At 42.6% G+C, this 11,939-nt stretch overlaps 1 protein-coding gene across 1 annotated transcript; it reads right to left on the reverse strand.

Moving 5' to 3' along the window:
• Positions 1-8,081: 8,081 nt before the first annotated feature.
• On the reverse strand, positions 8,082-11,450 carry irx3a (iroquois homeobox 3a). Its single transcript, XM_040147200.1, has 3 exons — positions 11,009-11,450; positions 9,314-10,355; positions 8,082-9,153 (listed from the first exon to the last, which is right to left on the reverse strand). Exons 1-3 carry the CDS (start codon positions 11,225-11,227, stop codon positions 9,098-9,100), a joined length of 1,317 nt encoding a protein of 438 aa, XP_040003134.1. The 5' UTR covers positions 11,228-11,450; the 3' UTR covers positions 8,082-9,097.
• Between the last annotated feature and the right edge of the window lie 489 nt (positions 11,451-11,939).

Genomic DNA, 11,939 nt, shown 5'->3' on the forward strand with positions numbered 1-11,939 from the left:
GGAGGTCCTGAAATTGGTAATTATTGACTCCCTATTCCTCCCTGAATCCATGCCAGTGACTTTCTATACCCCAAAAAAAAGAAAGGACTCGCTGTAATTAGCGGTGAATTCTAGATTTACCGGCATGTCTTTTGGTGTCCACAGCATGTGTCCCTTTCCAGTGTATGTGAAGGCCTGTTGTCTTGTAAAGGTATGACTTGTCTTGTTTGACTCTTGCAGTTACATCAGGACGTGTTATTGCACATTTATTCTACTTGGCAATTTATGCAACTCTGGCTGGGACAAACTGTCATCTTTAATTTTTCTCAGTGCTGTCTTAAGGCAGCTTCTCCCTACTATATGAAGGTCATTGCCCAGGAATAGATGAGAGAGAGTTGACCGAGAACAGAATTTGGCTCAAAAATCCTCCTTCAGCATGCATTTAGCTTCCTTGCTATAGACAAGGCACCAATGTATCCTCATGCTACCGCTGAATCACTCTGTCGCCCACCCTTTCATTCTCTAATAAACACTAACAAAACAGATGCATGCATGAATGCACACACATGCACATACACGCATGCACACACACACTGGTGGTATAGCTCTCACCATCTCTTATTTGCATGGCAATGCCATTATCTGGCTGTGAGGTGTCACGCTGGAGTGGCTGACAATGTGCCTGACAACAAGTTTATCTGAGCACAAAGAAAAGTTGAGAAGAATAGAGTACTTTCTCTCACTCCTCTTTTCCCCTGGTTTTACCACACATACTTTTAAACTCCCCATGGAGTACGAGGAAGCATGTCACCCAGCCTCATCCTGCTTGATAGAAGGGCAAATCCACTATTTATACTCCTGGTAAAACCCATGGTAAACACTTTGTATAAACACATATTTACTGTTTTGGAGCTCTGCGCTTCTTAGTCTGTGTTCTATTACTCTGTTTCTCTATCGTGTTCCTCCACTTTCTATTTTCTGATTTCTTAATATAAAATGTGTTTATTTTTATTCAATTCACTGTAAATTACTGTAACCGAATGTGCTTTTGCAGTCTTGGCCAGGTCTTCCTTGGAAACAGGATCTGTGCTGTCAGTGGGGCTAACTTGGTTAAAACAAAATAAAAAAATACAAAGGTTGAGCTGCTTGTCAGCATTCATTAATAGTGGCGGAAATTGGATTCTATGCAGACACATTACTGCAGACTTTCAGGCATGGAGGATTGTGAAGACTATTGGCTGAACTGAAGAGAATCAATAGCAGGGTTTACAACTTAGACACTGGTAGGCATCATCATTACACAACGAAGCCCTCTCACCTGCTGTTATCGACCTCTTTCTCTGGTTTACAGCAGCAGCGAGCAACACTTGGCTTGTCTGGTGATGTCATCTATGGTTTTGTACGTGCGTGTGTCTGGTTTGTAGCAGCAAAGCAAACAGAACCTGTCTGGGTCATGCAGTAATGTGCTGGGACATGAATAGCCCTATCTGTGGTATCCGTGTTTGAATAAATCACTTGCGGTGGTGTATTGCAAAATACAGCATGACGATAAGTTGGAGCTGCCGTGTCCAGTGCTAGTAGAGTCTCTGTTGTTCCTGTGTAGTGCTGATAAGCAGGCTCGACTCTGGGTGGCTCAACTTTTTCCTGAACATGGTTTAACCCCCTACTTAAGACCACACTAGTTCTCAAGAACAATGATTAACTAGTGAGCTGGTTGGATACACATAGCTAACACATGGAAGGTTTGACTTGCATACCAAAACACACGTGCACACAGGGATATGTACGTACAGGATATATATTTTTTGTATTTGACATGCATTTGTATTGTAATGTCATATCCACAATTTTAAGTTCTTATTCTATTCTATTCCGAGATCCTAAAACCTAACTAGCAACGAAGCAATGAAGCGTAAGGAGGTCAAAGGTCATAGTATCCCTAGACTTTAGAATGATTATGTAAGATGGAGTGCGAAGTGTTATAAAGTGAAATAAGGGGAACTGGATTAGGAAAGCTGTCCTTTTGCATTCCCCTTGAACATAAAAAATACCCACGAGTAGAGATGCACATGCTTATAGACGCACAGATAGCATATTCTCACATACACTGCTTTATCACAATGCAGGCATGAAGAACAGAGTTATCCAGTCATCGCTTAGTTTCTGATATAAGGCCTGTTAAAAATGTTTCATGGATACTGAGTCAATTACATTTAGTTGTAAACTGTGAGTAGGAGTCCAAATAAATCCTGCTTCTTATATTACCCAGGAGAGAGTTCTCTCAGAGTTTCATATGCAGTGTGCGGGCGCAAAAGTGAAAACAGTATATAAAAGGAACCTCATGTCTGTGGTGTGTGGCACTGATAGGGAGGTGATGGATATAGCCAGTTGGAGGTTGTGAAAATGAACTCAGACTTACAGGGGATGTGGATCAAAGCGAGGGACAGCACCAGCGATCATCGTTAGACTTCCTGCGCACCCCACCGCTGCCATCACGCCTTCCTTTACATTACCATTATTAAAAAGGAGAGGACTCTCTTAATAAAGTCTATTAATCACACCGGGGGAGTCGGTTCATCAGTTCACCCTCTCGTGAGGGTCTCTAATCAATCAAGCTCACTGGTAATGTATTCATGGGAGATGTAAGAAAGGATTTGTTTGACAGTGCTCCAAGGAGGAAGAATTTATTAAGTTCCCTTCACCAGTCAGCCAATCCTGAGGAGTCATGAATACGCCCCCACCCTACCCCACCCTTGTCCTCTCCGCCTGGTACTGTGAATAAAAGGGCCTTCATAATGTATGAAGTCTGTACAAATATTGGAAACCTCCAAAATATGTCCTCTCATTAACAGTGATGAGTGAAAGCCGGAGTATTGGCATTTGTCAGATATACTCGGAGTGTAAAGGCACGGTTGTACAAGGCCTCTGCTGTGTCGGGTGATGTAGAGACATCACTCTCTTGCGATCCTCTCAAAAGCTGGAGAAAATGTGTCTTATTAGTTCACACGGGGTGGCGAAATTCTGTGCTACACCGCTGACTAATGTACAAAGCTGAGAAAGCGCAGGGCTGATGGTTTACTGGGCCTCTGTTAGTGACGTGTGAGTGGAGAGGGTGCGGAGAGGGGACATCAGGCTGGTAAAATCATGCAGCTGTTGGAAGCAGCTATGAGGCCAGGCCAGGCTTGCTTTATAAACCCACCCCCTCTGTTCATCTCCTTGGTAAATGCTTTATAAGCACATTGACATGGTAAAGAGATGAGGGAATGCAGCTTTTTCCCAGAAACTTGTTAAAAACATTCCTATAATATTTCTTTAAAAAAACAATGTTCCTATAATTTTCTTTTACAGTCATTTTAAAAGAATTTTCAAAACTGTCAACACTAATGGAAATATGTATAAGTTAGATAAAAAAAAAAGTTAGAAACATACACATATTGGGGCTGAAACATGTTTTATAGAAGAGTGTGCATAAAAAGCCCTTACTGCCTTTGCTTTGTCCTGAGGAAGAACTGAACGAAGGCTATGCTTGGCTTCAAAGCTGCATTTCCATAATTGCCCTGTAACTCGGGCCTGTCTACAGGATCTGAAGGGGCCTGAGAAAAGCACAATCTTTCAGCTGGGTGAACGGCAAAAGCCCCAACGCCTCCCCCTCTGGCCTGTCGGCCTGCCGCCCCTTCCCCACTTGTTGCCTTTCGGATTCGGTGACAGAATTCTCCTCTCTAACCTCCATCAACAAAAGGCATGAAATCAGTGCCCTCCCTCTCTCCCGCTTCGGCCCCAGAGAATGTCACTCCTTCAGGGCCTTTTGTCCTTTGCTCAGCCCAGGGAAGCACAACAACCCCTCTCTCCCTGCTCCCTGGCTATTCTTTAACATGTTGCTGCTGCACTTTCACTTACATTCTCAATAATGAATGTGCCGTAAAACATGCAGGAGACACAGAAGTCGCATATCTTTGGCAGGGGTAAAATTGAGCTTTCCACCTTCTCTTCTTTCAGCTCCAGAGTGCGACCACTGTAACAAGTTGCCGTGGAGTGCTGTGGCCTGTAAGCCCGTGTATGAAGGTATGTGGTGTGTAGGACATGTGTTCCCAAGAGCAGATCCGCGCTCCTCCTGCGGTCAGCTAACACACGGGCCCGGTGCTTGCAAAAGGGCAGCCCCTCTCTTGGCTTGGGCAAGCATTGGGTGGGGGACGCGGTCGACAGTGGCTCATAAAAGGATTAGTCCACCGCACAAAGACAGTGGGCCGCTTCTAAGCCTGACTAGGTCCACAAAGGAGATGACATTTGTCTGTCCTGGTGGCAGGAGGGGGTGTGGCAGAACGGTTAGGGGATAGGACAGGCTGGGGATAGGAGGAGGTAGCGGCACTGGTGGTGGGGCTGCAATGACAGAAGCGGTGGCTGAGGTGAAAAAACAAGACTGACCCTCTTTATTTGCAGCGGCCTCCTCTTTCACAGGGCACCTCTGGCCCCCTCCATTGGGCTACTCTAGTGTTTATTTACTCCATGGTTTTTCCCCATTCACACATGGTCCTCTGATGGCTCCATTGGCCAGACCCTTTCAGCCGCCTGGCACCGCCGTCCACCTTTTCCCAGATCAATGAACACTTCGAAAGAAAGATTAAATTTCCTTTTAATGATTCCATCTTTCTCAGAATTTCCCGCTCCTAAATGGCTCTTTAACAGTGCATTACTTTTTCACTCACGTAGCTGTATAAAGTGTGGTCTCAGAATATTGAGGGCAAAAAGGAGCAGCAGTCGACAGAGTTCAGGACAACATAAGCAATGTCGTTAGATGGGAAATGAAGTACAATTTATTTTCACTGTCAACTGCATCTTTGTTCCCCACACCCTTAATACTGCAGAACTATCCATTAATTAGTAAATAATTACAAGACGACGAGTATAATTGAGGATCTATTGCTTCATAATGTGGTAAATCTGAATCTGAAAAATCCACGATGAGTTGCAGCCTGTAGCAAGTATGCTCCTACTGTTTTTAATTTTATCTTCACTTTTCTTACAGGCTTGTGTTGACTAGATTGCCCTGTGCTTTTTAGGCAAGTGAGCACTACAGTGCTACAGTGAGCCCCACGGCCTCTGAGCAGTTAACACAGCATGGACCTCAGAAATACGAAGAGGAGTCAATGTTGATTATTGCTCATTAGCCCGGAGAACATCCACTTAATGCTCGAGGAAAGGAGTGACACACCGTGGCCCACTGGAAATGGTCCCTGTGTAGCTCAGAGCAAAATGTGAGCTAATGCATTCCATTTGCTCTTTGTAACAGGGAGCAGGTTGGACACGTATGGCGACATAAGCAGGCATGATTACTTTGTTTCTGCCGAGGCATTTTAATCCCTAATTTCATGGACCGATCAGAGGAGAGGCCCTGAGCTCTAGACACGATCACTGGCCCTTCAGTAGCTTTTCAATTGAATCCTCATGATCAAGAGGGGGCTTGCTCTGGGCCCCTCGGGAGCAAACATCCTGTGAACAGTGAGGAAATAAGCATCCTTATTTATGACAAGGTTCAGTATGCTCACATGCAGCTAGCTGCTCCTACAGTCCACCTTTTTATTTATATTTTCATCTTAGGCTGCCATAAATATTTATAACACTAATTTCATAATGCATGTCATGGTAAGTAGTATTGAACTGGTGTATTTTAATGACTTACAGTTTGTTTTTAGAGGTAGTTATTTAATTTAAAATCACATTTATTAATCGGCATTTTTTTAAAGGTTAACATTTTTCATTTTTTTTTTTCGTTGTAAGATCATGTAACATTTCATATGAACACCATATTTACATTTGTATTGTATGTATTTATATCATCAGTGTTAGTGTAACGCTGGTCATTCAAAGCTACTTCCCTCGAGGAAGTGGGCATTAATCTACAAAAAGAGAAAAAAAGAAAAAAAGAAAAGGAAAAAAGAAAAAAAAAAAGCTATTACATCAATCAGCTGGCTGATGCCACTTATGAATATGCATCGCGCGGTTAGATGGGGCTCTCAAGGATGATAATTGATTAGACAGGAAGGCAACATGGTGAGAGGGCTCCGGAGTCTTTCCCTCGGCTGAGTTGGGGTTTGTTTAAAGCATATCTTAAACCTAGAGAGGATACGGCTCGAGCGAATCAGCGCTTTTCATCCGCCTTTAGTGCCCTGAATTGCAGACATTAAACGCTATTGTCCTCGTTGACCATCTGAGTCAGGTCGAGGAATGTGTGGCAGACCGTGTCTCTGGGTGTGCTTTTTTTTTTTTCTTTCTTTTTTTTTTTTTTCTTTCAAATATAACCGCAACCATGAATCCGAGTCCTGTAAAATTTAAACCATGAAAAGAACTGAAAATGTGACATTAACAAATAATGATGAAAACATCACAATGCCAACCAAACGAATGCTTTTCGTTTAGATTAGGGTAAGTTAGGAAATCTAAGTTTGTCGCCCAAAATAAATTTTACAATGCTTTAAACATTAAAAATATATTTTGACTGCTTATGAATGAGATGGATGAAAAAAAATAAGAATCTGCACGAGTAAGACTTTCATGTCTCCTGTGAGTCCTTTAAAGGCTGGAACTGTTTTATAATCTCGGCGAAATTTGAATAGAATAGGAATATTGACAGCGTTTTCCCACTACTGTTTTTTTCCCCTTTCTCTCCTTTTTTTTCTCTCCAATTTTTTAAAAAACATTTTATTTCATCGTAACGGCAACGACTGGATGCGCTTTCAAGGATAGTTGAGAAGTCCTGTATTCTTCAGGCAAAGGATGGCAGCCATAAGAGCCTTAAAAAAAATAAACTTCAATTACTGGCGAACGTAATTTAAAAAAAAAAGGGTAAATTGGATGTATTTAGTACGTGTTACCAGTTTAGTTTAGTTGTGTTTTTTTTTTGGTAAATATTTGCATAATTTTTGCCAATTGGTTTGTCGCTTGTGACCTCAGCTTGTTTTTATTAAATGAAGATGATGAAAATGAAGAACTTGTATGTCTTTTGTAAAAAAAAAAAAAGCACAAAATCTAAGATTGCTTTTTGAAGGATTAAAAAATAATTCTATTGATTCATTATGACACATGTACTGCGTTTGTACATCATAAAATTACAACACTTAGGGCTCGAAAAGACGTTAAAAAGGTGTGATATTGCTACAGATTTATAAGAGGAAAATGTTACTATCGAATTTCATATCACAACTGATGGATAGATTAGGAATGGGGGGGAAAAAACAGCTCAGACTACATGAGAAGAATGTGTGTGTGTGTGTGTGTGTGTGTGTGAGATCAGTAGAACATGGCCGACTGCAAAAGACTGTAGAGGGAGCTCCAACACTAAGTTTACATACAGTTCCTCTGATAAGGGCTCAAACATACAAATGATCACATCACGGGCAAACAAAATAAATGATGTTATTATTAGTTACACAGCGACGATATATTACAATTATACCAAAGAGCAGCGGTAGTTGAGAAAAATGCATGATATATGTGAGGAGCCAAAGCATTGCAAATTGAGCATGATGAGATCTGGGAGTTGCAATGCAAAGCCCAAATCCATCTTAAGGATCAACTGAACCACTCTGACCAAGTACCAATGACCCTCTAACAGTTATTCATTACCTAAAGTATCGTTATAGACCATGCACTTTCAGAGGAAAATTAATGGAAGAATTATTAATTTTAATGCGACCACTGCGCGCCTGTAAGGATAATCCCACAACATGAATATCCAAATGTCTGCCGCAATACTGGCTAATTAGCCTTCAGTCCCTCCACTATAAAAGTGTGATAAATCCCTCTCGAATATTTACTTATCACTGCCACGGAGGATGAAGTCTGTGCCTCAGGCTGTTCACTAACACACGTAAGAAAAAAAAAAAAAGAAAAAAAAAACCAAAGCAATGCAATTCAAGCTGCAATGTACAATAACAGCCACCATCAAAAGCAGCTTTCAAAATGACCCCGGCCAAAAACCAAGAATTTCTTAAAGTTGCAGCAGTTCATTTATTAGCCAAAATATAGACTTTCTTGTACAATTTGGTTCACAAGTATGTACATATTCTTAACTTTATATACAAAACATTTGAACATCAAATCCTCACAGAACTTACAAAAAGAAAAAAAAACTCACAGACTACAGGTTCATACATTATTACATTAGCAGTTTTACACAGGACATGCTTACAATGTAAGTATACAGAGATGTATTATTCTTATTTTACATTCCATATTCAAATTAAATTTAAAAAAAAGAAGAAGATGGGTGAGGGTTTATGGAGAGGAGAGAGACCCGAAAGAACCATCGCTGCTTCTAGTTGGTTCTGAGGCCTGGAATATACAGGGGTGAAACAAAAATTTAAAAAAAAAGAAAAAAAAGAAAAGAAAAAAAAAGTGTTCTAAAAAAACTAATAATAACCTCATGGAGAGCTAAAACACAAAGTGATATAAAAGTGACAATTGCCTTTCAAAAACCAGCCTGTAGTGACTTTGCATTGAGCTCATTTGCATGACCAAACAAGAAACAAACGAAATAACACAAGCGCACACAGGGATTAAAAAACCAAAAAAAAAAAAAAAAACTTAGAATAAAAGCTAATACGGGTAAATATGGCGTTTAAAAAGGAAAATGTGCTATGGCATCAAAAAGAAAAATCCCAAATGTCATTCATTGACAGCCTCACTATCTTTGAACTGGGTGGAAAGCTGCTTTTAACAACGTCTCTTCTGCATCCAAGGCACTAAGATCTCTCTGAAATTGTGGCAATGAAAATTAAAATGTATCAAGTGAACGGCCTATTATCAGAGCCCATCCCGGGTTTCAGAGAATTTAGTGTTGAAAACTAGTTGGTTTAATGGGTTGAGGGCTTTATGTAAACCATTAAATACAAGCACGTGGGCCTTAATATTACATGGATGTAACAACACCAAATGAAGGAGGGAAAGCGGCACAAAAAATGAAGAACAGTTTTCACCCAATTCCACATTTCCTTAAATGCTTTCTGATGAGGTTTCCGTAATCCTCTCGGACATTTTTCAAAGCAGTTGCATACACACACCACTCATACGCACGCAGGCACACACACGCAGGCACACACACACACACACACACAAACACACATCACACACACTGTACTCTGTAAGCTATAACTTTGTAACACTGTTCATCTGTGTGGCCTAGAGAGAAAAAAAAAATAAAAATAAAAATCCATGAATAGGCAAAGAAGGCAAAAGGAGGTTTAAAATAATAGAAATGAATGACGGGCAATGGACTAGTGTCTTTGTTTTGTAGTTAGGCCTATTTTTACATGCACGTCTCAGTGTCGGGGACATGTACCTGTGACTGGAGTCTCTGAACTATGACTCTTGTCCTCCGTTTGCCTGCTGCTGTAGAGGGCCAGGCCGGTGGCAGTGGCCTGGTTTGCCAGTCCCAGATAATGATTTGAGTTCAGTAAAGCCAGCTGATGCGCCGAGAAGGCTCGGTTCGTCCAGTTCTGGATTTTCCCAACGGGACAAGAAGAGATGAGTCTGTGAGGGGCGATTATGGTCTGGGCGGCCGGCCCTGCGGAGTTGCTGCCGTTCATTTGGGGCGATTTGCGCGGATTGTCAGGGGCCGTGGCTGTCTCTGCCAAAGACCAGATCTTTGGCTTTTGGGCTGGGGCAGGGTTGTTTTCTGAGGGCGGCGAGCTAACGGACACCGGGTTCAGTTTGAGCGGCTCTCCGTTCGCTTGGGCCGTTTTGACGTCCAAAGAAGAGTGGTGATGGTGATGGTGGTGGCTGTGGAAGTGCTCCCCTCCTCTCTCCACGTCTTTGCCATCTTTTCCCACAGCCTTTAGAAACCTCTGGTCGGGCCCTTGTAAATCCTCATAGCCGTCAGAAATCTCAGAGTCACTCCTCCCGTCTAATTTAATATCTGAATGCAGGTCATCCTGGTCGTCCAAGTCGTCCTTGTTCTCAATATTTTCCGTGTCGATGTTCTCTAAGTCGATCTCCTCCTCATCCTCCCTCTTGTCCCCCTCCTCCCCCTCGTGATCGCTGCTGTAAACATTCCCCTCTTCGTCGGTGCGGTTCCGGGGGGCCCAGGTCATCTTGTTCTCCTTCTTTAGCCTCCTCCTGGCGTTGGCGAACCAGGTGGACACCTGGGTGAGGGTCATCTTGGTGATGATGGCCAGCATGATCTTCTCCCCCTTGGTGGGGTAGGGGTTCTTGCGGTGCTCGCTGAGCCAGGCCTTCAGGGTGCTGGTGCTCTCCCTGGTGGCGTTTTTGGGTCTGGACGGGTCACCGAACTGATACTGGCCATATGGGTAAAAAGCAGGGTGATGGTGGGCGAAGCCTGGGTGCTGGACACCGGGACTGTCTTTCAGTTCATACTGAGCACCCTACAAAAGACAAAGAAGCAAAGAGTCAGAGGGATTTATTCGACTTGGAATATTAATGCCGTAGGGTATATTGTCTGAAATTCTTCTTCGCGATAAATATAATCATGCCCGACGGTATGACGGATTTACGATGATAACACAATTGGGTTATTATTAAAGTGTAAACAAACTAAACGGTTAGTGTTTTTTTTTTCTCTCTCTCTCGGCGTGAATCGTTATTTACGTCCCACGGGCTTCACAACTCAATGAAAAATTCAACCTTTTTTTTTTTTTTTTTTTTTTTTTTAACATACTTCAACCGAACGCTTTCGAGAGCAAGACTTTACTTTTATACACTTTACACCCCACCTATACCTGTAAGCCTCCCACAGCGCATTGCATCATTTCAATAACTCTTTTGTCATCCGTTTCGGGAAACTGTGCGCTAACAATAAGCCAAAAGCGCACTGTGTTAATGTGTTACTTTTTAACCACTTTCAACTAAAATTCGCAAAAAAGGTTCAACGACGAAGTTCAGCGAGGCGCTCGCTGAAGTTTAGACCTAAAAAGTGCCAATAAAGCTCTCCGAGAGGCCCGTGCCGACGATTTCTGCTCTTTTCAAAGTGTAACACAAAAAGTTACGGGGGAACGTAAGAGCGAGCAAAGTTACTCACCAATTGATTGAAAATGGATATGTCGTTTGAGTAGGGGAGAAACGCTCCATAGCCCTGCGCTGCTGCGGCGAAGGGAGATCCATACATAGTGGAGAGGACGTTGGAGAGCGCGCCGGACGGACTGAGCTCTGTCCCGGCCCGGGCATTGCTGGCGATCCCCTGGCGCTCCGGCGGGTATATCGGTCGGATGTACTGATATCCCAGCTGAGGGAAAGACATGGTGGTAGGAAAAGGGGGGGAAAGTCTGTTGCGATCTCACAAAGCAAGGGAATTGCCTCGATATCCACTTTTACAGTGCGAGCATGTGAGCAACAAAAGGTGCGAGCAAGGGAAGTCTATATTTCCTCGGGAACAGCCAGTGTAAACGATCCGATTGCGCCCCTTATTTCTTCCTCTTCTTCTTCTTTCCACCCTCACTTCCCTATTGATCTGGATGGACTAAGGTCAGGTCCTTACAGATTGCTTTAGATTATTGGGACTCCCTTGCTCAGATTGACATTTCTAGTCGTTTAGAAGCCCCTCCTATTTCTCAAATCTCACCCCTCTCACACACACACACCACACACCAACCATCTCTCTCTCTCTCTCCCTCTCTCTCTCGCTCCCTCTCTCTCTCCCTCTCTCGCATAAGTGCGCTGACGTCGCGAGCTCTTATTTGAATGGGGTTTCAAATCTCATTTTATGGCTCGCCAATCTATTTCATTTGTTATTTGTTCGCGGCTGTCCTTCCACAATTTTCTTGTGTTAATTCACAAATTTGGGCCATTTGCACAACAGTAAGCATTTTCGTGTCAGTGACTGATTAACTTTTTTTTTTTTTGTCTGCAGTCCCCTTTTAATACACAAATGCAGAAGAAAGTTTTCTTTGTCGAACTAAATTTGGAGACTCGTCTACAAGAGGACTTGTTTTTTTTTTGTTGTTGTTTTTTTT

The sequence above is a fragment of the Xiphias gladius genome, chromosome 1, assembly GCF_016859285.1.
Source record: "Xiphias gladius isolate SHS-SW01 ecotype Sanya breed wild chromosome 1, ASM1685928v1, whole genome shotgun sequence".
NCBI lineage: Eukaryota > Metazoa > Chordata > Actinopteri > Istiophoriformes > Xiphiidae > Xiphias > Xiphias gladius.

Coding starts and splice junctions, on each gene's coding strand:
- irx3a (XM_040147200.1), bottom strand. CDS start 11,227: ATGTCTTTCCCTCAGCTGGGATATCAGTACATCCGACCGATATACCCG. Junction 10,356..11,008: donor TATCCATTTTCAATCAATTG/GTGAGTAACTTT, acceptor TGTCTTTTGTAG/GGTGCTCAGTATGAACTGAA. Junction 9,154..9,313: donor TTCAGAGACTCCAGTCACAG/GTACATGTCCCC, acceptor TTTTCTCTCTAG/GCCACACAGATGAACAGTGT.